Genomic DNA, 27116 nt, shown 5'->3' with positions numbered 1-27116 from the left:
CACAGCAAAATCTCATTCAGTCCACAGATACAGTCGAAATGACTCCTACAAGGCCACAGACACAATAGGAAACAGGATTGTAAATCTCACACACACACACACACACACACACACACACAAAAGCACACACCATCCCCACAGACATCCTTGTTCTCATCCTTTTTCTTCGTGACTACGGAACTTCAAGCTTGTAATTTAAGAAATGCTCTGCCGAAAGAATGCAATAAATCTTATGACAGCAAAGGGAGCAAAGAGAGAAAGAACAGGAGGAAAAAAAAAGGAAGAAAAGCATCAGGAGTGAGTCAGTTTCCTCCACTGCTGTGTTTTGTGTGTAAGGGTGGGGTGTCGGTGTTAAGTAATACAGGATCAAGCTGGGTGGTCCGGCGGCTACACGTACACCATTTTGTGTACAAATAAACGTAGCCCCCCCCCGACTTCCAATAGCCATTGTGGTCGCCACTCCTACCTCTTTTACTCTACATCTCTGTTCTTCACAGCTGCACATGTGTAAACACTAATGCACATTCAAACATGTAGGAGCCCAAGCTCCTCCCTCTACGACAGGGTAAACTGAGTAATTGAACACTGCTATTAGGAGAAAGTAATGATCTGACAATAACAAATATAGTAAAACATTTATGAAGACAATAAAGAAGGAAAGAAAATACAAACATATCGGTTGATGGGTTGAAGTAGACCTGTCTTTATTTGAACACAATGTACAAAAAAAATAAAATAATAACAAGCAGAAGAGTGTGGAGAGCAGAAAAAGCAGTATCCAGGTTTGTGATTGGTCAGTGAGCTAATTAATTTGTTGTCTTCTGTGTTTTGCTCATCTCTCATTGGTTAATGAGGTGATGTCACTCCATCTCCCAAGGAGCTAGATTTCCATCAGCTGGTCTGTTCCAACGATGACCTCGTTAGTCCTCTCGGCTATGTTAGAGAAATGTATCACAGAAAATAAAAATGTAAGGATTATGCTGGTGGCCGTGTTTTAAATATAATGGTTTATAATTTGTATAAACTCAGAAGTGTGTGGTAGTCAGGTGACAGCTAAGATATTGTCTTTAAGAATGGTGAGAAAAGACAAACATTTGTTCTTCATTCCCATCGACCTGAGAACATAAGTCATTTCCTGGTGTAAATGTACAACAATGTAATTAAAATCAGAAAGGGTAAAGACATAATTGCACTTTTATTGTAACAGTCTATTTTCATTAGACACGTTACGGGAATGCAAGCAATGACAGAGGGACTAGCACTTTTATGTGCTGCTGATTGGAATTAGAATCATTGTCTGTTATGGTGTAAAACAAAATCATAAAAAGCAGCTGATCATCGGTTGCATAGCTGGTTGAAAAACTACTGAAAACAAAGGACAACAATCAGACCTTAGCCAAGTAACAGGAACAGTTTGACTAGTTTTTGAGGACATTTCCAGCTGTGGTGTACCCAATGTTTTAAGAACATTTAGTATATGTTATTACTGCAGATGTGTGGAGAATTTAGACTCCAACACTGGACCAAAACCCTAGTTGTGCATATTTTTCACAATAAAAGGTTAAATGTTTTAATGCACATATAAACATTGCAATGATTCTGCAAAATTTGTGCACAAACTGAAAATAAGCTGTCAGCTTTTTCCCCGTCATCTTCCTCAACCCCAGCTGTGTTCAGCATAAGAAGTGTAGCCGTGATTCCTGCCGAAGTCCCTCCATCCCTGAGCATCGGTACTGATCCAAAGCAAACGGCATTAGAGAGTAATGTTCCATCCACACAGACAGGTTTTAGTGTGAAGGAATCCGTTGCTCAGAACAAGTTTATCCTCTGTCGTGTGTGTGGAGAGAAGGACAAATGGAGCATGGGGCAGCAGGAAATGGAAAGAGAGGGAGTAACTTAAGAGAAAGGGAGTAAAGGTTACTTGTTAAGGTCATTTGGGCAATGTGATCTGTCAGTAACTAATAGACTTGTGTGAATTAGGACCATGTGTACTGTATTGACAAACTTCTCTTGCTAAGCTAGTGATCATTTTCCATACGAGGAGAAAGTGTCAATTCAAGGCTGACTCAACAAATTAAAGGATCGAAAAAGCCATATGATCAATAATACGACTTCCCTTGCAGGTGCTTACAGTTGGTTACGTTGGGTTATACACTTTGCTTACTCCTACAGTCTTTATTAAGAACCAATAAACAGTTTTTAAATATCTATCACATCTACACGTGTGTGGCCGGTTTGTTTTGTGTAGGGAATCTGTAGTCATCTGAGTGGATGTCTTGTTTTTCTTGGTATAGCAAGAGTGAGCCTACAAAAAATGTCCCCACGGGGACAGTCGAGTGTATCTCATCTTACTAACATATACTGCACCATTATGTCAGACGACAGTGTCTGACATAATGGTGGCCAGTGGTGAAATACTATGCATTTGTATATAATGGCCACTGTATTTGTCATTGCAGCCAGAACATGGGTTTGCACCTTTTAAATATCAAATAACAGTGCTGCATGTGTGTACTGTACATGTGTGTGTGTGGCTGACTGTCAGGGTGGTCCTTAGCTGTGAACAGTGTCACCAGTAGGGTGGGTGGGTAATGTCTTTAGCAGCTTATGATCAGTCTGCTAGTTTGATGGCTGTACTTTCACATGCAGTAAAGAAAAGATGAGATTGAGTCTGTCTATATTATAATAATTTACACAGAATACTCATATTTTAAGTGAATTACAGTTTTTAAACAGTGCCCTCTTTTTCAAAAATTACGTGTAAGATTGAATATTAAGTTTTCTGCATTACATTCAGTCCAGGGTGAAAGTTGTGTTAATTTCCACAAGATTTACTCCAGAAATGGATAAAACTGAATAAATACAGTACAAGTTTGTTGTCAACCAGAATTGAAAATAGTCTTTGAATGACCAAAACATACACACAGCACAAGAGCGGGAATGAATAATGCAGTGATTTATGGAGCATTCTATGATTTCATCCTATATTTAGTGGTGGAACAGGGTTGCTCCTCATTTGCTCTTCTTGGGCTTTTTCCACATTTCTGATGTCCTGATATACATATTGTTACTTTTGGAACTTGTGATGTTGGGCTATTTGAATGAATCTTTTGTAACTTTAATAGGATCCTATCGCCTACTAAAGAGAATATTAGGGATTTAAATAATTTAATAATAATAATAATTTAAAAAAAACAAAATAAAAAAGCGTATCTGTGTTTGTGGTGAGTTCATACAAGACAAGCAACAGGGGAGACAGTCTTACACTCCATTAGAGAAACTAACACTGGAAGTTTGCTATTGTGAATGAACCTCTTCCAGAGGTTGCAAAACCACTGCAACAACATGTAATGAGGAGTCCAAATATCCAGTGTTGTAAAACAACGTCACCAACATGAAGCTGTCTAGGAAAATTGAACGATAAAAGCTGAAGCAAGAGCAAGATTTGCCCTGTTGTCCACTCAATTAGGTAGCTGAGCATGTGCCCTCTTTCTCCGTGTGTGTGTGCGTGTGTGCACAATGAATGTGGCTGAAGGCTGCTGAATTCCAGGCGGTCCTGTATTGGCCCTGCTCTCTAACCTCTCCATCAATGTGAGACAGACACACACAGCTTTGGGCACAAGAGGATTAAAAAAATAAAAAAAATCTCTGACAAATTTCTCCACCAGGGAAACTTTAGAATTAAGAAACTTTCCTCGTTGGCTTAGATGCTTTGCACTTATGGACACCAAGCCCATACATTAAAACTTTATCTTAGTTGGCTAGAAAGAAGTCTTGAGGATCGATAAGATGACAGCAACAAAGAAACCTGAACATTACAAGGACTCATAGAATTGATTTGCAAAGTTGTTTCACTGGGCGATGTCACACTGTTTGCTGCTGCTATTGCTGTGTTTGTTAACCAGTCATCATTTATGGGGTTTCTGTGCCCAACTGATTTCATTTGGGGATGGAAAACAATCAACATTACTCTGGCTGCATAAAATAAATTTTTTAAGTGTTTGTGTGTGTATTTATACAAGTTAACTCACCCTCTGGTTCAATACATTGTCCATTTCCCACCAGACAGTATTTGAGGTCTGCTCCTCGTCCAATGACAGCATTACTGCAGATTACACTGCCCTGGATATTACACCTGAAAATACACACACACACAAATTATATTATTCACATTCTTTTTATTGTGTATAGACCCCCTCTGGGGTAACAAGATTAGTCTGAGGGGAGCCAAAATGATATAAGGTCAAAAACATTTTCAAACCAAAAATGTCTGAGAAGGAAAAACTATTTGCTGCAGCTGCTGCAATAAATGCGGTGTGAATAATCAACCAATAAAAAGATGATAGCTGTAATGAACAACATTCAGAAAATATTCTTTCAGGCATCTCTAAACATTAAGTCACTACCTTGCTAGAGGAGATATCAGTATTTTGCTGGGACAGGTTTGGAATTATCAAAACATTTTCTATTTGCTCTTCAGGGTACACTGGAGATTGGAACATGGCTCAAATTCTGTTTTTGTCTGTGGAGGTCATACTGTACACACACACACACACACACACACACACACACACACACACTAGGAGCTGCAAGTACAACCACAACGTTCCACTGCTGGCTGCTAACCTTGTTGCCATACAGTAAGCCAAACTGACAGTAAAGACATTCAGCATGTTTCCCCATCAAGGATCCTCCCAACTTTAAGGATTCATAGATACTATGTATTAAAGAACAACAGTCTATGTTGTGTGCGCATATGAGTGTGTTCAGACATTGTTGGCCGTGTGTTACGGCCCCACCTGAGCTGCCGGTGCCAACCCACCGGGCACGCTCACATTCTGCCAAACGATCACCATAAAATTCTTGGAGAGTACACACAGACAGTCTTATGTGTTCTGTGTCAGCTAATTGTGGAGGGCACGTTTGTATAAGTGAGTGTGCGTTAGAATGTGTGCGCACCTCAGTAGCTTGGGGAGCGACAGCGGAGAACGCATGTCGGTCTTGCCCAGGCAGTGACGCACACACACTTGGCCCTCTGCACCTCACACACAGGCAGGTTTGTATTGGCCCATTCTATTCAGGTGGTTAGGCCTGGGGGGAGAGGGCGAAAGAAGTGTTTGTTTGTGTGTGTTTGTGTGTGTGTGTGTGTGTGTGTGGTGTGTGTGTGTGTGTGTGTGTGTGTGTGTGTGTGTGTGTGTGTGTGTGTGTGTGTGTGTGTGACTACCTAGGAGGTGGTGATGGTAGTTGGTGATGGGAGATTACAAGATTCAGAGTTTTGTAACATTGTAGAGAGAGGGAGAGAGACAGACCACCAAAGAAGCTTCAGAGCTGAAACACCACTAATTACTAACACCAGGGCTCCTCCATGCCATGACCCCCCCCATCTTCCTCTCACATGCACGCACGAGCGCACGCACACACACACACACACACACACACACACACACACACACACACACACACACACCAACCCCCACCTCCTGTGCCAACCCCCCTGTAATGTTGACCCCTACTATCCCCCTTCCCAAACACGCAGCGCTTTGTCAACAAGCTCTGGTCAGCTCCAAACAAAGAAACCAGAAATGTGAGGGGTTTCTGCGACATGACCGGGGTCTGCTAATCCCCTTATACTGGCTCTTTCTTTCCTTCTTTCTCCTTCCTTCTTATGTGCCCAAAGAAAGAAAAGAAAGAATTGCAATTTCTTTATAGTATGCAAGCTTGCTTTCTCCTTGCTTCTTTCTTCCCTTCTCCTCTCTATCTTGGTCTTTCATGGCTTTGTGCATGCACCTACATGGGCATGATGAGGGTCCCCATGCTGGCTGGCTGGGGTCCCTGAAAGGCTTAAGAAGAGATGGAGAGAGACAGAAAGAGTTCGAGAGAAGAGGGGATGGCATTGGGGCCTTGACAGAAAGAAAAGAGAGGGAGGAGTAAGAAATTGAGATAAAAGAAAAGGAGCCTGTGAATGAGTGCATTAAAATCCAGAGTTGAGGCCAAGATGAGTCTCTTTCCATCAGAATTTCTGGCTAAGAGACTGAGCAGATCAATCTACATGCTAATTCTACAGTAGCTACTGGTGCTCTCTGTATCCTTTTGTTGCAACAAAACAGTCCATTTTGACCACTTTAAACCATTGGCTACAGCAGAGACCAATGCTGATAACCTTAACTTGCTTGTGAGCTAGTCATTAGAAAAGAATACTGCAGAATACACCAAACCAAATGGTAGTTTCTCCCTTTTTCTGGTAGTCGTCAAAGTTTGCAAGGACACCAAATATGCAAAACTAATTTTTAAGGCGGTATATACAAAGTCATGGACACGACTTGCTAGACTGCAATATTTCCATTGGATGGAATGGTGCGGCCATAAAAACATGTGGTTCTAGGTTTGAATTTTAAGCTGTAAATATAATTTACAGCTCCAGTGAAGAGTTCAAATAAACTAAAAAAGAACACATGTAATACTGTCAGGAATTGCATGATTTTTCCAAAACTAAAACTAATGAAAATGGCAATAATGTGGAAAACTGTGAGCTAATTACTTACTAGATTATCAAAATGAAAAAAGACACATTTTTTGAAATGTGATTAACTGGTTCTGATAAAACTGATCCTTTTAGTTATGTTTTTTTGAAGAATCTCTGGAAATAGCTCAAACGTTGGCTGTGTGGGGTACACCTTTCAAACCTCCGTGGTATTCACCAGTAGAATTCTGAGTATAGGTGAGTAAATTAGCAGTCAAATTAAATATATGGATGTTGTGTGTTTCATTTCATCAGCTCTGTGTTTGTTTGGATCTGGCCTCTGGCTGGTTGCACCCCAATAGGTGCATTGTTAACTCCGCGCTCCTTATTTGACCCCAAGGAGCACAGAAAAACCTCCCATTAACATACACACACATACATATTATCTGCACACAAAGGCACCTAACAAATTCAACAAAAACATGCAATGAAAGAGGATTTAGGCAAACAGCTACTTCTTTATATAAATATGTATATTATCTGTGAAAACCGAAACAGAAAAAAGCTCTGAATGATTGCATTGCAAGCTTTTCCTGGCAACGTGAGTCTTTGTTTTGAAATCTTTGCCTATTAACCACAGCTTTGTATACATGTACTAACTGAACACCTTAAAGGGCTGACGAGAGCATTGAAACTTTCATTCTTAAACATGCCTCCGAGGTGAAATTCTTTCTCAAGCTAAACTAATGAGTTTGTAAAAACACTTCAAAAGGATAACTTATCAACGAGTGTGTGCATGTACGTGTCTGCAGAGATGTAAGTGTACTCACCCCTCCTCAATGGTAACCCCGTGCATGATGATAGAGTTGATGACTTTGACCTTTTCTTTTACAGTGGTGGAGTTTCCAATAGTAGACCTCTTTATGGAAGTCTTGTCTGCTACCTGGCACAGAGCTCCAATGATGCTGTCTGATCCTATCTGAGGGCAGAGAAAAAGCACAAACATAAACATTACTCAGCAATAACACGGGCCTCCTGATGGGATAATCAAGTAGTAAATTAGTCGCTGAGAGAGATAATGGAGAGGGTGTGGTAATAAATTGAGGTCAATTAGCAAATCTGTCAACTGAGTTAAATGCACAATAAGTAAAAAATTAAAAATATAATCTGACTTGTGAACTGACTAATGATACTTGACTAACCTGACATCTTTCAGAAATGACAGCAGATGGATGGACTGCTGGCTCCTCAAACAGCTTTGGGGCCTAGGAGGGAGAACACAGAAGAGAGGGACACATGAGTTTTCATTAATAAACTTAATAAATTAAATAAATAAACATATAATAATATTACATTCATTAATAAACTTTAATTATTCCTCTGGGGCTGTTGGGCCAATGGCCAAATAAATAACAAGTTGCACAACAGAAGAAATCCCATATCCAATTTGAAACTGGACAAAGTACAAAGGGTTATGTAAATGTATTAAGCATGCCAAATTCCCCCCCCCCCCCCTTTTTTTTTTTTTTTTTGAAAAAACAGTCCTATTGGACATACCAGTCGGTTTGCCTCTATGTAAGCAGCTAGAGTGTTAACGCGGTAGCACAGGCCCTGGTCCATGATGTGAACGTAGCAACGCAGCTTTCCTCCATGGTAAGCCTCACTCATGTCACCGCGATGGTCATTCCAACAAGAGCGTTCCTGGGCCAGCTGCAGGAGAGACTCATCCCGCGATGATATGAGAAGTGCTGCATAATAAAAAAGATAGAAACATAGTCAGATTTAGATCTCTTCTCGGTTAAAACCGAGAAGAAACAAGTCCAGTTGACATGAGTCAACCTCCGGATAACCAAACCTGGATGACTGGGGACCTTCTAAGACACCTTGCTATGACATTTTTGTCAGTGTGCCTTTAAAGCAAAAGCCACACCTTCTCCTGTTTAGGCTTATGAATAAGATCCAGCGCTTTGTTTAAAAAAAATGTTAATAATGGGTTTCTCCTATTTTGATGTATGAAGTTGTGATGTGTCAGCGTAAACACTGACTGGGGTTTGTAGAGCCGTCGTTCTTTTTCTGGTTCTGATCTTCTGTGTCATCTATGACGTTTTGACCGTTGGAGGTCTTGGAGAACTGCTTCCGCACCAAATATGGCACCAACTCACCACGGATCGATGAGATGGACCTGAGAGAAAGAAAGATAGAACAAGACCTAAACATGGTACAGATGTCAACAAAGTCATTCAAATCACAGAGGATAGAGAACAAGAACCCTGATTGAATGGGTTTTCTTTTCTTGTACTATAGCACCCTTCCTAATCACCACAGGTGAAGAATAGGTAACTATGAATGTTTACCTGTAGCAAACGAAACAATTAAAACTTAGTTGGTGACTGATTAACTTTGCATGTGAGTTAATTATTGGAGGCTGTGCATCTGAAACAGGAATGTCAGGGTGATTTATGTAATTACTGTGAACATGCAATGACTTAAATCTAAATTTGCTGTATTCTCATCCTTGTGGCCAACAATATCTACCATTTATATTACTTTTTTTTAAAAGAGTAAAAGGCTGACATTTTGCTAAAAACAAACTGAATAAATATGTGTATTTGTTTAGCTACTGCAGTTTAATGTCAGACACCACTGTGTGTAACATCCAAACTAATGGCTCAGTAATGCAGTCATTCATAAAATATGACATAAGCCATGTCATTATCTAAATCGAATAGCCATTAGTCATATTTTTATATTATTCATACATCCTAAAGAACATGCAGTAACAGCGAACAGTATGTTAAAAAATGCAAAGTTTCAATATTGTTAAGTTGATGTGACAAAAGAAACAAAATGTTTGTTATATTATAGTCACTGCCATTGTCAAAACTAAATACTGACAATTAGCACTTTAGTTATTCATGAGGACTATTAAAACAAAAGTATATACAGCTGTCTACGCAAACCTGGAGGTAATTTTCCCATCTTAATTTCTTTTTCCTCTTTCTTGTATTGTGCTGTCCTCAGTGTTCCTTTCAACCCCTACCCCTCCACCCCTCTTTACTTTCCCTCTCTTACTCCCTTTTAAAAGGGAGATTAGAATTTCCATCTGAAAGACAGGAGAAAAACAACAGTTACTCTGTCCATTTCTCTCCTTGAGCAAGAGGCAGAAAGAACGGGGAGGAGAAAGGAAGAGAAACAGAGAAGAGCTGTGAAAGAAAGTAATGAGTCATATAACAAGAGAGATAATATATGGTGGTGGCAAAGGGTGCGTTATTGATGTAATGACGTAAGATTTATATCTACATCGCTTTGGCAAATGACTAGGTTCAAGTGTTCCCCTGGTCTACCGACAAATGTTCAGCAGGGGAAGACAAGAAGTATAGTTAGGGAATTTGTGTTTGCTGGCATGGCTTCAGATTTATTTATGTGTGGATTAAAACTACTATGGTGAGGACATATTCCGTTAGAAGTAGCTGAAATAATAATAATAAATTTTTACAGTCTAACTTTTTTAAAAACCAAATGTCGATTAAACCATTTCCATACTGACCAAAATATACATTATCAACTGCTCACCACTATCCTGTTTGTCGCCATCCTATCACTGCCCTTGCAAGCTTCTGGAATGCATCTGGATCTGGTATCAAAATTGCATCTCTTCTTTAAGTCCGCACATTGTGTGGCCATAAAGGCAGAAATTGTGATCAGAAAAGGTGGGCTGGACGGTCTTGTTCCAAAATGTCCTATACAGGGCAGATCTCAAGTCTATAATTAAATACATTTATATTTTCAGACAATTGTCTAATTTACAATATTGTGGCACAATATTTGCAATACAAATATTTTAAAAGTTATATTGTGGACAATAAAAATGGAATATTGTATCTGCTCTGCATATTTTTTCCAATTCTCGTCGTTCTAAATGCAAAGTAAAGGGGCTAATTAAGTAATAAACAAGATCTTAAACTGATGTTGGTTTTGATAAAAAGAAGATACACATACTGTAGGTAGATTATTTTCAAATAATAATTCTAATAATAATTATGTTTTTTTATCCAGACATTTTTATTCTAGTTTAATTTTATGAAGTTCTGCAGGGTTCTGCTTGCAAAATAAGATAAAGTTATCCATTTTCCAGACATTGATAATTAAAAAAAAAATGTTAAAATTCCATTCCAGGAAATAGAAAAAAGAGAATTAAAATATATATATATTTTTCTTGTTAGTAACAATTCATAAAGCCTGTATCGTGAAAAAAGTAAAATAATGATGTAACTGTAAAATTGCATTGAGTTAGTAATACTACTTTTTAGTCCTCAGCATATTGATTACATGCTTATATCACGTGGAGTTTTATCCAGGGTAGTCCAGGTGGCTACAGAAGGCTGACACAGCTTCACTTCAGGGGCTAAAGGGCTAACAGCCTGCCTCAGTGGCATATAGTAAAACAAATTAACACCTCGCTAGAATACTCTGCTAACATGACCTTTCAAAGCTTTACACACCATGTAACCACGTTTAACATTTGCCACAGATTAAGCATTGAGTGTGAGTTTAAGACGATGTGACTGTGCAAATGTATCCATGTTTTTTATGACCACAAGGATGTCAGTTAATACAGGATGTCAGTTAATACAGGATGTAAGTTAATACATCTCACGATACATAAAATAGTCATTTTTGAAAACATTAGAGCTAGAATTACTATATATAGTTTACTCTACATATACACAAATTATGCCATTAGGTAAGAGTCGGAAATAAGTGAACAACTCACTTGTTTTCGGTCAGAAAGTCGACCACTTCCTTTTTTAGACAGTAGAGGTGAGCGTCCACTAGCCCTGTTTTGATGTGCATCCTGGGATGTCTGCAGGTAAATTATAGAAAAAGACAGAGAAAAGATTAAACAAATTATTTTATAACTCATTAAGTTAGTTTACCTACCAAACCATACAATTGTAAAACAAGATCTGCATTAGTACAGTTTGCGACATTTTGAACACAAAATGAAATGGTGTGATGTAGTTGCACATCAGAATATACCATTATATTATAGATCTGTGAGGTCCACTGCACTGCAATAATGCACAATATCATGACCAGCAATATAAGACTGGTTACTACCTTGAGGACAATTAGCTTTGATTATTTTCATCGCCTGCTGGTTTTATGTTTGGTTCTCATTTACAGCACCCCCCCTTTTAATTTACCTCCACACTGGACAGCAACATTTGATGAAAACCAGACACAACCAAAGACTTACATAAACGTCATGTGAATTGTGACATCTGTCTATTGTCCTCCGTCAGCTACTGTAGATGTAGCCCCACCAGAGCTGCTGCCATGAGACAACTGCCAGTGAGCATGCATGCACACAGACACCCAACCATGCATTCACTCATTCACACGTACATGCACAAACAGACAGGCGGTGGGCTGAGTTTAAGTATGTGACATTTATGAAGCGAGAGCCAAAGAAAACCATTTCATCCTCCAGGTTTCAATAAACTCATCCACCTTCACCCCTTCATCCTCTCTGACTACATATCCTCCTCTTCCTCTGCCCTTTCAATCATTACATAATAAAAACTGCAGGGTGCATTGTTCCTGAAAAGGCACATACCAACACTTTAAATAGTTTGAGTCGATTCACTACAAATCTCATATACCTTCCATTACTGCTGACAATTTCTCAAAGCATGCTACAGTGATTTCGATTTTTAAAGCTGTAAAAGCAGATTAATTTGAAAAGTCTGTGTCCCATTAGCACACAACAATAACGTAACTTTGACTAAATTAAAAGCAGACCTGATTTTGGCTTTTAATAATAATGTTCAGATCGGTGCAAGTAGATTTATTAGGCCACATTAAAATGAACAGATAGTCGGGCCTGCCTGGAAAACAAATTTGACATTTTATGTTATGCACATCCAATCTGGGCTGTGGGAAGAAAAAAAAACCTAAAACTTCCAACACTTTATTGCTGGCACTAGGACCAATACTTTAAATGAGTTTTGTGGGCCAACAAGGACGAAACACTACTGCTGTGGCATTCTCGCATTTTAAAGTTTGAATCATAGTTGTAGAAAGAGCAAGAAATAAACACATCTGAAAAATTAAAAGGGAAAATGTGCAAAGAAAACCTGATAAAGTCAGATGTCAGAACAGCAGATGTTCAGTATGTCTTTGTCTGTCTAATGAATGCAAATAAACCTCTCTAGACCTGAATTAAAGAGTTTTTATGTTATAGCTATACTGCAATTAGCTATATAGTAATGGTTTTATTTGTAAATTCTCTGTTATATACATATTTATGAGTTGCAGAAACATCCAAAACAGGTGTTGATTCATTTCAGTTTTAAACAGAACCACCTGTAATGGTAAACTAGTAACTGACTAACAGGTAAGTCATTAAAAACCTAAATAGCCAATAACAGAATTAGTAGTATCAGTAGTGTTGGCCTATAAACGTGGTCACAAACCTGTACTCAACATTACTGTATGAAAAATGTGTATTTTTTTTTTCTCTGCCAATGGTGGGTGAATTTGAGTGTGATTTTGAAATTTTCTGCTTGTTTATATAATGACAGGTTTCAAGATTGAAAAGCACCTCTGACCATGGTACGGGAATACAAAGTGAATGACATACAGTGTTCAGGCATTTAAGAAAAACAAAACAACCATCTCTCCTCTTCTTTCTCTCCCTTTTATTAAAGAATTTACCGGATTCTGTTCCCTGCTTCACTCCTCTCTCTACCAGGCTGCTGTACAACTAGAGTACCTACCAGAGAAATCAAGCTTGGCCACACATATTTCACAACCAGAGTCTGAAAGCCATAAATCAAATTGCGTGTGTGTTCATTTGTGTTAAGGAATTTTATTTGAAAGCATAACAGCTTGTGTGTGCAGATAGACAGATATGCTGTGTAGGTGTCAAACGTATTTATTTATCTGACACCTCCCAGGTGTGTGGTTGTATGTTATGGGTAAACATCTTGATATTTCCTAACAACACAAACCTATATTTAATTAATTTACCAATAATCAATCACTAACTTTAGGTAAAAAAAACAGTCCGAAAAAATGTCTTAGAGCCCAAGTTTCGAATTTTCTGTCAAGACATTGGTATAATCTAAAATCAGCAGCAGTAGTAGTAGTATTAACGTAAAATTACGAACAAAAATGAGGACAGGTTGAGGAAAAGGAGGAATGAAACCAGGCTTCCAATGATGTCAGCATGGACATTTTAACTTTCAACATGAGTCAACAAGTCATTGATGAGAGAACTGGTACATGAGTAAAAATATGTGTTAATCATTAACAGCTCATTAGTAGATTATAATTAATGCAGAAAACTCTCTAAAATGTAAAAAGTTTGTTTCTAAAAAGTTTTATTGCATGTATACTAATACTAAGTTTAACTTTAGCATGGCGATAAAAGTTCTTTAATTTTTGAAAGAAACACCTCGGGGAATTTGTTTTGATAATGTCCAATGATTGTGCCATTATTTCTAACAGATGCAAACCAATTCCTAGCCATTATCTTAAAGGGTCTCTGTAGTAAAGATGTTTTATTTAAAAACTTGATCTAAGCTTTCTCAGCTACCTTGATTAGCAGTCTTGCCTTTTTTTATTTCTACAGCAATTGCTGTAGAAGTATGGAGGCAAAATATTCACTACAATTACTGAACTGCCCTAAACATCATCCAAATGGTTTCTGCTAGATTCTTTGTTGTAATCTAAACAATTTGGGTTTCAAATCAGAGTACAAATCAATAGTCAACCATTCCTCCTCCAGTCCTCTGTCCAACCGATTTGGACAGGTGGAGTGGTAATGTGCGAGGGGAAGCTTGACAGGGTGCTTTCACACCGTTAAAGCAATTTCCAACTCAGTTAATGTACAGAATGTTTTGAGATCACCTAAGCCATGTGGAAACCGTAAAGAAAGAGAGGGGAAAAAGTTACGTAGGACTAAGGTTGAACGAGGAAGAAAACATGAAAAAAAAAAAATCTATGTTGTATAAGAGTGCACAGTAAAACTGCGTAGAAATATGAAATGAAAAGCAAAGTAGGGTAAAACATATTCTAATTTTTAGATAAAAAATACTTTTGAAATAATTTTATGTTAACAAATTCTCCAGGAAACAGAAAGACTGAGAAAGCTTTATTGAAAATAAAGTTTGATGAATTCTGAGAAGAATCAGCTGTTGCGATTGTTGTAGCACTAAAAAATGATCGGTGTACCTTAGTTAAAACAGCTGTTTAATTCCCAAACAGGCTGAAGAAATGTTTTGGGAGATTGACATAATGGGGTAAAAGATTAAGTTTAGCTGAAATCTGTGTAAATGTCATAAATGAGGCTCAGTGTGTGCATTTAAAATACTTTTTAGGAAAGAATGCCTGTGGTGTGTGGGTGTATGTATCTGTCCGGTAATGAAGTGAACTTTGACTGGATGGTACTGATTTACATAACAGTTGTTGTTAAAAACTTGTTAAACACCCTACTGGTGAGTTATTAAAATTCAGAAATCCTGGAATTTTTTTACTTTATGTTGTTGTGTAGGTAAGGTGTACAAATGATCTGGAGTGATTTCAAGTTTAAATGTATATATTTAGCTAAGAGTTAAATAAGTTTCCATAAGTGTGTCTTCTCTCCATCGATGTCCTCCTCGAGGGTATGTTACTTGTTTCTGTGTGTGTGTTCATATAAACATTTCTGAGTGCGCAAAAAAAAGAAAAACAGTTTTGTGTGTGCATTTGTGCATATGTGTGTGTCGCAATAGTTTCCTGTGCAGAGAAGCATGCATGCAGCTGCTCTGGCCCCCGTCTTATTGGCCAGAATTTACAGTGGCTTTGGCTCCATGAAGTATTTACGAGCTCCCAAAACACCCGCTCTCACACATACATGCATTTTAGGGGCTCAGAATGAAAACCTACCTAGAGTACTCTTCCTGTAACAAAAATCCCACATACCCACCACAGAACCTTCAGTCTATAACACACTGACTGATTACAAACCATCTGCTTTGTCAAGGCAAAGAACCTACAGATTCATAGACCATATTTACCCACAGCCAAACCCCAAACAGTTTAATACACTATGTGAGATTAAAAACCTGCAACACAAAACATAATACACAGGTTCAGCAACATACCATTAATTAGTTATGGCTAAAAAAAATGGTGGATGCCATTTTATCAGAAGGTTACTAATGAATTTCATTTTTATCCCTTCCAAGTCTGAAGTAAAAAAAACTAAAGGCTGATTACATGAATGTATATTGATATATTGAAACATATACAGTATATTGTTTATAAAAAGGACTATAAAACTTAAAAACTAGCAAACAAGTTTGAATATTTACATGTACATTGCATAAATGTCCCTTTGATAAGTTCATGCGACTTACTTCCTCATGATGGACTTCCTTATTGACAGTCCATCTTCCAGATCTGCTTCATTAGCCATAAACAACAGCCTTTTCCCTGACTGGTCCACCCCAACAAAGTCTCTCTGCTCAGCTGGGAAAAATGCACGTAAAACAGTGTTAAGAAATTTCTAAATTGTATTTGCACCAATCATATTTTTACAACTATAATCTTACATAATCAAATATCTTACCTGTCTTTTTCTTGCCCTTCTGACCTGGGACGGTCTCAGTGAATTCATGGGCTTTGCTCATTAGCATAGCCAGTGTTGCATTGTGAGCTCTGAACAGATCGACAACCTCATGAAGGGCCACGTCTGTAATCAGGTCACAACTTACTACCAGGACGTCCGTCTGATGAGGAAGGAAAGGAAACAAGAGTAAAGTGAGATTGATATCCAAAAAAAGCCTATTTTTCACTGAGAGCTAGTAACATACTGGACTGGTTTGATAGGGCTTTGATTGTGTCAATAAGTAATGATGTTATAGGCTTTCTGCTTTCTACATTAATTTGTACCCCACCTGATTTTAAAGTGATGTTAAAGACATACCTCTACATTTAAAGACATACACAAACGCATAAATAAAATATAGCTTGAAGGGTGAGATAAGTTTATAAAAAGGGCATGAAAGTCATATCAGCATATATACATAGATTGTATGTGTTGACCATGCTCCACATAAACACCTCAGGACATGAGAGCTTGAGAGAAATTCAACATTGAGCTCTTCAAAGTTTAACATCGCTTGTATAGAAGCCAAACCCACTCACATACTTGTGATTGTGTTTAAGAGACACTTTTGAAATTTTAATGACAGCTAGTAATAAATTCTGCTGTCAGAATGCAGTAAGAATGTATCTGTTTCCCTTCAGCTGGTCAAGTTTGGCTGCTTGCTAGTTTACGTTTGTAAAATAAATAGTTTTTTACAAGTTGTCTTTTCATAAATGCAATTGTCACATGTAAAGACTCAATGTAAAGACTTGAAAAAAAAAAAGTCAGAATTCATATTAAAAGGTTTGGGATTCAAGAAAAATGCATTATTCTTTAATGGTCTGTAAAGGATACGACAGCTTCTTAAAGTAGTAACCCTGTGTTTGCTCAGTGTATCTAAAATATTCACAGCACAAAACCGACAACCATCATTTTAACTGGCCTAAACTAATGTTTCTGCCTCCATGTGGGTGTGCCCACATCTGTGTATCTGCGTGTGGTATCCATCTGTCTATACAGTGATGAAGGCTGTCAACATAGAGACTAATCCTACCATTAGCACCAGTTGCCTTAATGACAGAGACATCTTTACCCTGTCTGTGGCAGAAGGAAGAAGGAAAGAATGAGACAGGACAGGGGCAGCATTAAAGGAAGAAGAAAAACACATGGGCAAAGAATCTACAACTAACAGAAAAGAAAGGAAAGATAAACTGGAATTATATAAAAAAGAAAAGTTGGATAGCTGGATGCAGAGACTGAAAAGAAATGGGAGGATTGGAGGATATTCCGGGATCAACTTCATCAACAAAATACTGGCAAAGCTTAATTCTCTCCATTCACTAAGACATCAAATTACTGTAAATCCAGGCCATCAAAAATACACAGTGTAGAAGAAGCATACATAGCATTGCTTGAAGCTTTGCAAACCCTTTGGAGTTTTCTCTAGTTCTACATCAGTTTAATGTAAAATGCAGTTCAATTCTTACCCAAGTCCTAAAGGAAACAAACAAAAAAAGGGGACGAAACACTAGAATAGTTGGATTATTTCATGATCCTTTGTGTATATTGTAACATTTTTCCTTAGATGTCTGGGTAGGTTCTCAGTTATCCAGGTTTGCTTATCTGAAAGTCGAGACATGTCAACTGCACTCGTTTTTTATTTGGTAGAAAAATAAAAATGTTTCTTCAAAACTTGCTTGTATAACTCAGAATTCACAATTTATGGCTTCATCGTAGATGGCAAGCCATCGTTGGTACAGAGGCAGAAAGCATGAGAAAAATTCAGAACATTCTTCTAGTAGCTTTCAGGCTTATCCACCTGTCCTCAAGCAAATTCTAGACAAGTAGCATTGCTTTTGTTAAGAGTAGTAGTTTCCTCCTTTCTGCCATGTCTGACATTGTTTTTAAATGTTCCACTGGTGGTGCATTGATGAACATTGTATTTGGTTTGATCTTTGTAAGGTGAGGATAACAGTGTTCTGGAAGGTTCTCTAGTGTTCTCTGGTGAACATCACAAACTCTTCCTCTGAGGTCCTGAGATATTGTCCTCTATTTGACCCTTAAAAAAAAATTCCACAAACCTCTGTTGTGCAGTTCAGACTTCAAATAGAAATTAAGACCTTGAAATTTGGGTGTGTCAAACTTTCTAGAAGGACAAAGGAAGGATGCATCAACTAGATATTTTAGAAAAACAACAGACATTTCCTTAACTACTGAACATTATACTGTATGATGAATAATATTAGAATAAAGACAAAGACAAAGCCCACTGCACAAATACATATTTGACCTATCTGTTCTAAATGTTTATTTGCTGATAATAAAATGATGGGTAAAAAACTGCAAGAGCAGAAGCACATGTGCAACATAACATGGTAAAAAGATGCGATTCTGAAGCAATGACCTGACTTAACTCTTTTTAATGAGTATTATTGTCTGGCAAAAATTACAGAATTCACTTGATTTATTACGAGTCATGCATTTTATTTGTTAAGAGTTCAGTACAGTTCTGTTTGATGTGATTGACTGTATGTGTTGAGGAGGTAGTATCAGAGGGGTCAAGGTTTGTGTAGTTGACCGAGAAGTAACTTCGAGACTAATCTGGTTTGGACCTGGCGACAGGAAGCTGCCACAGCAAAGCTGGAGGTGTCTGCAGGAGATCTGCTGACACAGAGACTCTGAGACCTTTCAACTCTCTTCTCTCTCTATCAGACAAGCTCACACACATGTTCAAAAACAGAGCACACAAGTATGCACATGCATACACACACACACACACAAACATACGTCTGCACAATCCCCACACAGATACCATTTAGGCGACAGCAGAGCAGAGTCAGCTGGAGAGACACAGACACTTTGGCCTTTCAACAGCCAGAATCCCTGCACAGGTCAGGACCACACACACTGACACACACACACTTGTGCAAGTGGTAAGTGACTTTAATCCAACTTTACTGCTTACAATCTTACAATCTAAACATGCTTTCAAGATACACGGGAACTTCACAGCCTATAGATGATGATAAAGTCTATTTGTTTTTCAGTTTCTTGATGATAGTATTTTTAATGTCACTAAATAATTAGAATACAAATGAATTATAGAGTTTATGAATAATTCTATCTTTGATTTATAATATATAGAATACTTCTGTCTGTCAGTCTAGAGTAAATAGGTGTTATCATTACTAAGAACTGTCTGCAAAAACATCCTGTACAAAAATATTTGCAAGAATCAAAGCTCTACTAAGAAATAATTGGGACATTAAATGATCACCAATAGTAATTCAAATCCCACTGAAAAATAATAGCAAATGCTGACATTTTATGCAATTTTTAATTTTTGCCCAATTTTGTTCATTAGCTCAGTTATTTATGCTGTAAAACCCTGATGCTGCACCCAACCACAAATCCTATTACCCATCTGTCCAGAGCAAAATTGGCAGAGTCCTGCTTGACTGGAGATGTTTCAGTGTCTTGCTCAGGGACACATCGACAAGTGGTTGGGAAGAGTGGGGCACGAACCACCGACCCTATGGTCTGTAGGCGGCCACTCTACCAACCACCCCCCCTCTTCACCCCAAAGTGAAGAGTGAGAAGACTGAGCTCTCCTAAAGGACACAACATACATACTTCAATGCAACTTGGTTTCATTGTTTCTTTCCTTTCTACACACGTAGACCTTTGAATCTGCAATTCCAGTGTAAATATACTCCTATTAGTCTGCATACAGTAATTCCACCAGGTGATTTGGCCTAAATGATGACACAAATGTAAAAGGAGCTTTAAGCATACAGAGAAAAATGTTCATGCAAAGTCCTCCTTTCACTAGTTTGGCTTACTGTAAAAGACCTAAGCAATAATAAGGTATATCCATCCACTTTTGTGTAACATCACTATTTGAAGAGTGAACAAAATAAAATATGCTGCTTGTAATCTCCCTTTTCATTAATCAATAGGACAGGCCAACTCTGCTCACCCAGAGTATACACTGATTCCTGTAAGTATTTTTGTTTGATAGGTTACACCAAATCCCCTCATGAGAGTGTGTTTGTGTAAAGAGATGAGTGAGTGTGTGTGTCTATACTGTACTCATGCATCAGTTTGACAGTTTGAGTGATCTCCATGCTGGGATTTGGCAGGCCATGGTTACGACTCTTCACTCATCTCCATCTAGTGTGTGAGTGTGTGTAACTCAATGCCTCTAATCTAGCTGGCTGCTCAAAGGATTAGGAACTTAACTATTCTCAATGGGAGCATGCTGGAGCTAGTCCTGTTTAAGTGTGTGGTTATAGTATGCATCTATTATAGAACTCTAGAGCAAAGAGAAAAGAATCTGTACAGACCTATTCAAATTCCAGAGGAAAAAATATAGCAAAGACACTTGTCACAACGAATTCGGCATTTTAAGCCACTGATAAATGAAATGATGTTGCTGTAAAGTAATGGCAGGACACTTCAAATGCATGTTTGCCCTCATAAAATGTAAATAGTGATGGTATCTGGGAGCATGTTTCCTCATTTTAAACACTGGGTGGGAGAATTTGTTTTTTAATTAATTTCTCATTCTTGCACGATTATTTTTAAAGTTGATAAGCAAATTTTGTTTGTTGAATATTAGTTTTAGCTAATGTTAGTTTTGAATGATGAAAAGCCTTTTTACCAATTCAATCCAAACGAACTGTATAAACAGTTGAGCAGTTAGCGCAACTACACTTTGGATCAAAGGTAAGACAGGTTTTTAGGTAGACAGTGAACTTGAACAAACTTTTTTTTATGTCAATTGCCAATTACATTCCGCATTTTAAAATAGTACATCTTCATCTGTTCAACTCGCAGTAGCAGATGTTCACACATAAAGTATTTGCCTGTAGCTGGGCTATAGTGCAACTGTAGTTCTGGAGGCGTGTTGTGCTGAGCACAACACTTACATGCTTTGCTCAGAATGGGCAGTTATTTTCTGACATGTCCACAACCGCCAGACAACAATGGTGGAAAACTGTAAAAGTCTCTCTTCTTTCCCCCCTCTGTATTAGTAACGTACGTTACATAACCTGTTGAAAACACTTCGTTAGTGACTAGGAAAGAGACACTGCATTTATCAGCCTTGCCTTCACTTAGTTTTGATTCCTCTATGTTAGGTAAAGTGACTCTGCTTCAGACTAAGTTGGAATCAAAATGGGAATCCTGAAGGGCTAAAAATTGGCTGTAGTCAAATTGGGCCAGTGCGTATGCATACAACTGAGTCTTTTTCCCTGTCTTTTTCCTGTCCCTGATTGTTTAGCTGAGCTCCAATTTTATCAGTAGTGTTCAGCAAGGGGTACACAGTGGTATAGCTGGCTTTCCAACCTGACAACACCTTAAAAAGTTTTCACATTGCATGACCTAAAACAAGGTCCCCAAAAGACGAGTTAATATCTAATGTATCTAGAAGCTTACATACAGTTAAGACTTGGCAAGTTTGAATTTAATTTCCCTTCTTTACATCATCACAAATGAGCGTGCTTTTCTTTTTTCTTTTAGATTTCTGTTTAATCCACATTATTTCAAAAATCATAGAAGGTAATTACTGTGATTCCCTCCCAAACAAAGGACTAAAGGTCATACTGACTACATTGTAACAATCACAGCTCACAGAGAGCTCACCAATACTACACCAACTATACAACGATCACTGATTGTCAAACTATAAACAAAAGCAATTGGTTTAGAAATGCATCCAAGAGTTTTAAACTACATGAAGCCTGATTCAAACATTTCCTAATGGTCACAGGAGGCCAGTCAGAACCATGGCATATAAAGAGAGATGACATATACCCTTACATTCCCAAACACAAATGTTGCACAGATGTGCATGACTGCAAAATGAGAATAAATGGTGCATTGGGTAAACTGGCAGCATAGTGAGTTTGAGTCTTTACAATGACCTCATGTGTTTAGAGAGAATCAGACGAAGGGCAGGATGGAGGGATCAAAATGTAGAATTCAGAGGGGGTCTGGAAAATAGGGTTGGGGATCATGGATACCAAGTCAGTATGTGTAAATATGTGTGCCTGTCTATGTCTGTCTTTGTTTGTCAGCAGGCTTGGGCATACAGACGGAAAGGATGCATGGATCACACTCCCAAATACTCTGTCATTTTTCTTCATTTCCATAGTTTCTGTAATGTTTTAGTATTGAGTTAATAGACACAAAAGAACATCATGCATTATTACTAAACCCTGGCTTAGAATACAGTGGTATTTGGGGGCTGTATCTTTTTGTTTGGCCTTCAACTTACACCACATAATAAAGTAGTAATGAAACAATTGCTGGCAACTTTCATTTAAAGCACTTATCTAGATATTCTTAATCATGTAAGGTTTTAATAAATTGATATAACAAAATTACCAACATTGGAATGGTTCAATCTTGGCATCTTATATCTCTTCATCTTCATATCCAGTGCTTTTACTGATTGCTTTGATTTACCACACACAGTCACACAAAAAAATTTACCTTCTGGCGTAAGAACCTTTATTATTATAATTGTTATTTAGAACTATTTTGCCTGTTTGGAGGGATAAGAGTAAGAAGGAGAAAGTTCCCGCAGATTTGCGAAAAGGTTGTGGAAGGCAATGCACCTGAAGATTAAATGCATGTGTGTAAACTTCTAACCCTCTGAGAATGAAATATAATCAATAAAAAGCTGAAATTAAAAACCCACACACCTTTAACACCACAAGATGATGTAATATATTTGACTAATGAGTGTATTGTTCAGTTGGTGGCAATTCAATTGTAAAAGTATTTTAACAAAACAACAAAATATATACACCACCTTGATTTTCTGTTGGATGTGTCTGAGAGCATCTGCGGTGCCCATGTCTCCATCTTCCTGGATACAGACTACATCCAGTTTCATCTTCACGTCCAGCTTCATTTTAGGGTCGGTGCTCATCATCTTCTGCACCTCCTTTGTGGTGATCACTATCACATCTGAAACAATTTCATATACATAGTAAATAGGCATACGAAATCAAATAAATGTAATAACTTCACAACGAGCAATGAGACTGGCAAAAACTACATTAGACGAAGATGCAGATGAACCTGGATCTACAATCTTGCTGTTGCAAAGCTGATAACAGTGAAGATACCTAATAGTAATGAGTAATAGTAATAGTAATAGAGAGTGGCCTACATCACAAATCTATTTGACAACAATATACAGTGGGTAATAACATCACTTAATCGCTTTTTTGAATCTAAAACATTGCAGAGTCTGGTTAAATTTGTCTTGCTGCCTAAAACGTTTTGTACTTTTGCTCACTCTAGCTGTGTCAGCCTAGTAAACCCAAATTGCAGGGCTTTGGCTAGCTGGCTGCACACAATAAACTGCTGGCCACACAGGATGATTATGTATAGAAAGCTAGTTTTATTTAGGCTAGCAAGGACCCACAGGCTTTTATAATGAACACCCATGTTTACTGGCAAGAGCACTATACTGCAACAAATCCCTTTATAAGCCCAGAGTTTGTGGACCTACTGCATGCTGTAGCACAAACTAGTGAAAGTACAACTAGAAAAAAAAACCAAAAAAAAACAAAAAAACAGCAAAGCACTTAAAACATTTTTTGCAGAGAAAGGAGGAACCCAATGTTGCTGGAGGCAGTTTGCAACTATGAATGGAATAAAGATGTAAAATTGGTCTTGTTCATTATTATTATTAAAATCCAACAGCTTTGGAAAAGGTGTACAACATTTTCAAGGTACTGATGTGAACTTTTAAAGTTACATTTTAATATTGTGCTACTTTAATAATAATGATGATACACACATTCTAAACAGTAAAACTCTTTGTAGATCTCCAATTTATCAGTGAGATTTATTAACATATTTATCATGTTTCTATAGTAATAACATTGTATTTGGTCTCATTTATATGTTTGAGACAGAAGTGACATTTCCACATTTCATAGGTGGGCCAAATAAGCTTGCATAAATCGTAATTTTGTTTCTTTTTACTTAAAGTGGAAATAAAACAGAAGAATGCCTATTCACTAGAAAACGTAAGGCAACATGAAGCTTCAATAAATGATAGTTACATGCCTTGCCAGGGTTCTGTTCACACAATCACGAATTCAGCTCAACAGCTCACATGCGGCCACTTCCTTCACATCTCATTTTTAGAATCTTTTCAGATTGGGATAAGATGAATCAAATGTCATTTGATTCAATAATTAAAAAAAATTAAAACTGTGAAAGAAAACGGTTATATTAAAATAATTTTGACCTTGGCTTAGGGTATTGGAGCTATACTAGAAATTGATGCAACCACCATATAACATTAACTTTCTGTCTTTTTAATCTTGTAGTTGTCCTTCTTCCTCTCTGTCTCCACCACTCTGTCCCTGTTTGTCCCCGGATTATGAGCTGTGTGCTTTCCAGTGCACAGCTACAGGTCCTACCAGCCTGCCCAATGTTTTGTAGTTTTTGTTGCTCTTTTTTTTTCACTTAGCTTTACTCTTAATACTCAGTAGTAGTGGTATCAATAATTGGGGCAAGACACGCCCTAACAGAGGTTAACAGGCGAGTAGTAATAGAAGAAGAAGTAGTAGTAGTAGAATCAAAAGCCCTAATCTCACCTTCAAAGCCCACCCTCTCCAGTAGGGTAAGCGGATACCACATGAGGGGCTTGTTGCCAACAGGCAGCATAGGTTTGGGGGTGTTACATGTCAGATCAGTCATACGAGAACCCCCACCAGCTGCCATCAACACTGCCTGGAGCTCCATAATGTCTGCTGGGGATGGCTAAGAGAGAGGGACAAAGAGGGAAAGGAGTTATGTTAATAAAAAATACACAACTGCAACAGATCTTTGTAAAAATGGCAACAATTAAGATTGATATACATCTAATTGTATCCATTTGCATGCTTTGTTTATGGACAAGAACCATAAAGAGACATTTGATTCCATTATATGCATATTTTGCTTTAGTTTGATTATGTCCTGGTGAAAAAAAGAGTGTCCTTATGATTAGGTCAAGATTACAGTTTACTAGCAAAAGTAATTTCCAACTTTTTCTTTCAATTAATTAAAGTCAAACTTTCAGTCACTTGACAAGTAAATATTTGCAGGCACTAGGTTCTAAAAAGTGATGATGTGGTGCATTTTTGTATTTGATAAAGATAAATATTTCAGCTTTCATATTTGGGAAACTCTAATTAAGTAAACTATGTGTGAAATTTTACAAAGAATTAGTTAATCAATAAAATTGTCTATAAACTAAATCCAATATGAAAATAAATGTTTTGATGCAGCCCTACTTAGGACAGCTATCTTAGCATGAATGCTGGCAATAAACTGAGAGAACCTCAATGTTGAGGATAGGCTGAAATTATTCAACAGTTTAGATAAAGAACTAAATGTGTGTACACTTAATTAGTAAATATAAATGTAAGTATAAATGTAAGTATGTGTAACAGTATCATGTCATGCAGTTACACAGAATATGGTCTCAATACAGCCTTATGCCAACACCTATCAACAAAGTAACACCTACAGTGTATTCAGAAAGTTTTCTGAATAATGTTTTTCAATTATGTTATGTTGCTGCCCGAATTCATTTTTCTTAATCATAAATCTACATTTAGTACCAGATAATGACATAGTGAAAACAGAATTTCAGAAATGTCTGTAAATTTATTAAAAAGGAAATATCACAAATTCCAAAATCACACTGGCCTAATGATTCATACCTTTTGTAAAATTATTAAATTAAATTTAGCTCAGGTGCCTACCATGTGTCTTGATTGTTGCTGAGATGTTTCTACACCTTGAGTGGAATCCACCTGTGGTACATTAAAATGATTGGACATGATTTAGGAAGACAAACCTCTCTATAGAAGGCCTCACAGCTGACAGTGCATATGGAGCAAAGGGCATGAGGTCAAAGGAACTGCCTGGAACAGGATTATTCCATGGCACAGATCTGGGAAAGGCTACAAAAAATATGGTGCCAAGGATTTCCCCAAGAGCACAGTGGCTTCCATAATTCTCAAATGCAAGAAGCTGGCACAACCAGGAGTCTTCTAAGAGCTGGGCGCCCAGCCAAACCGAGCAATCCGGGGAGAAGGGGCCTTAGTAAGAGAGGTTCGTGTCAGTGGCTAGACAGAAGACTCCACAGTGCTAAACACATGAAAGCTCGTTTGAGGCTGTAATTGCTCCCAAAGGTGCTTGAGTGATAAATCTGAATGCTAATTCATATATTTCAGTTTTTTCTTAAAATAAAAAAGTTTTCCCTTTGTCTTAATTGGATAATAAGTGTAAATACAAAAAAAAATGGATATCAGAAACTGCAACAGGCTGCAACATAACAAAATTGTAAAAAAGAAATACTTTTTGAATGCGTTGTACTGTCTGAGAGTTTAACTGACCGGGTGAGACGCACAAATACATACATGGGTGTCCAGGCAAACTACTTTTTGCATACCTGGCACAAACATTTGTCCTGCTTTTAGTATTTCTTTCCAACGTTAAGTTATGCTTAGGCTTTTATCAACGGTTGTGTAAGATATTTATTCGATACAACTCACGTCCACAGCAAACTGCTGCTATCACGGCTGACAGAATCAACAATATGGCATTAACAATTAATCACACTGAATCTGTTAACGGTTGAAAAAAAACTAAGTCGGAATGTACCTGCCAGAGTCACGTTGGCCGTTGGCTGATCGTCTGTCACTACAAATGACAGCAGTGGTAGACGCATGTAAGTTAGAAGCGGTCCCTGTTGTTAGCACTTGGCTAACGATGAGCACGAAGCAGCTAACGACACTTCTGCTTTAAAGTAAGCTGAAAAGTGGTCGGATACGTCCTTTTGAAAACCAAACACCCACTCTCAGGAGCAGCAGTGGTAGAAGTTAAATTACTGGCTATACTGTTTTGCAAATATATAATAAAGAAATCCCAGAAGCTAGCATCGTATGATGACACCAGGATGCTTTCACTAAAATACATCCGTGTGGAAAACAACTT

General features: G+C 37.7%; 1 protein-coding gene across 2 annotated transcripts; it reads right to left on the bottom strand.

Annotated features, from left to right (window-relative positions):
• Nucleotides 1–683: 683 nt before the first annotated feature.
• Nucleotides 684–27116, bottom strand: eif2b3 (eukaryotic translation initiation factor 2B, subunit 3 gamma). 2 transcript variants are annotated; one of them, XM_067474651.1, is made up of 13 exons: nt 26784–27116; nt 25880–25930; nt 24725–24890; nt 22918–23075; nt 16080–16239; nt 15868–15979; nt 11235–11324; nt 8506–8642; nt 8018–8208; nt 7663–7725; nt 7291–7439; nt 4032–4135; nt 684–933 (listed from the first exon to the last, which is right to left on the bottom strand). In XM_067474651.1, the coding sequence occupies exons 2-13, from the start codon at nt 25880–25882 to the stop codon at nt 881–883; spliced, it is 1386 nt and encodes a 461-aa protein (XP_067330752.1). In that variant the 5' UTR covers nt 25883–25930; nt 26784–27116; the 3' UTR covers nt 684–880. The 2 variants fall into 2 exon arrangements, with proteins under 2 accessions (XP_067330752.1, XP_067330753.1); XM_067474652.1 differs by lacking the exon at nt 25880–25930.

Source organism: Channa argus, chromosome 14, assembly GCF_033026475.1.
Source record: "Channa argus isolate prfri chromosome 14, Channa argus male v1.0, whole genome shotgun sequence".
In the NCBI taxonomy this organism is placed as follows: Eukaryota; Metazoa; Chordata; class Actinopteri; order Anabantiformes; family Channidae; genus Channa; species Channa argus.
This window is presented reverse-complemented; position numbering and strand designations above follow the sequence as displayed.

Bases quoted from the DNA above. Each gene is read 5' to 3' on its own strand.
- eif2b3 (XM_067474651.1), bottom strand. The intron at 11,325-15,867 runs GTAAGTCGCATG...ATTTACCTGCAG, and splicing joins AGGAAGTCCATCATGAGGAA to ACATCCCAGGATGCACATCA. The intron at 7,440-7,662 runs GTTAGTCAAGTA...CTCTGCCCTCAG, and splicing joins TCATTTCTGAAAGATGTCAG to ATAGGATCAGACAGCATCAT.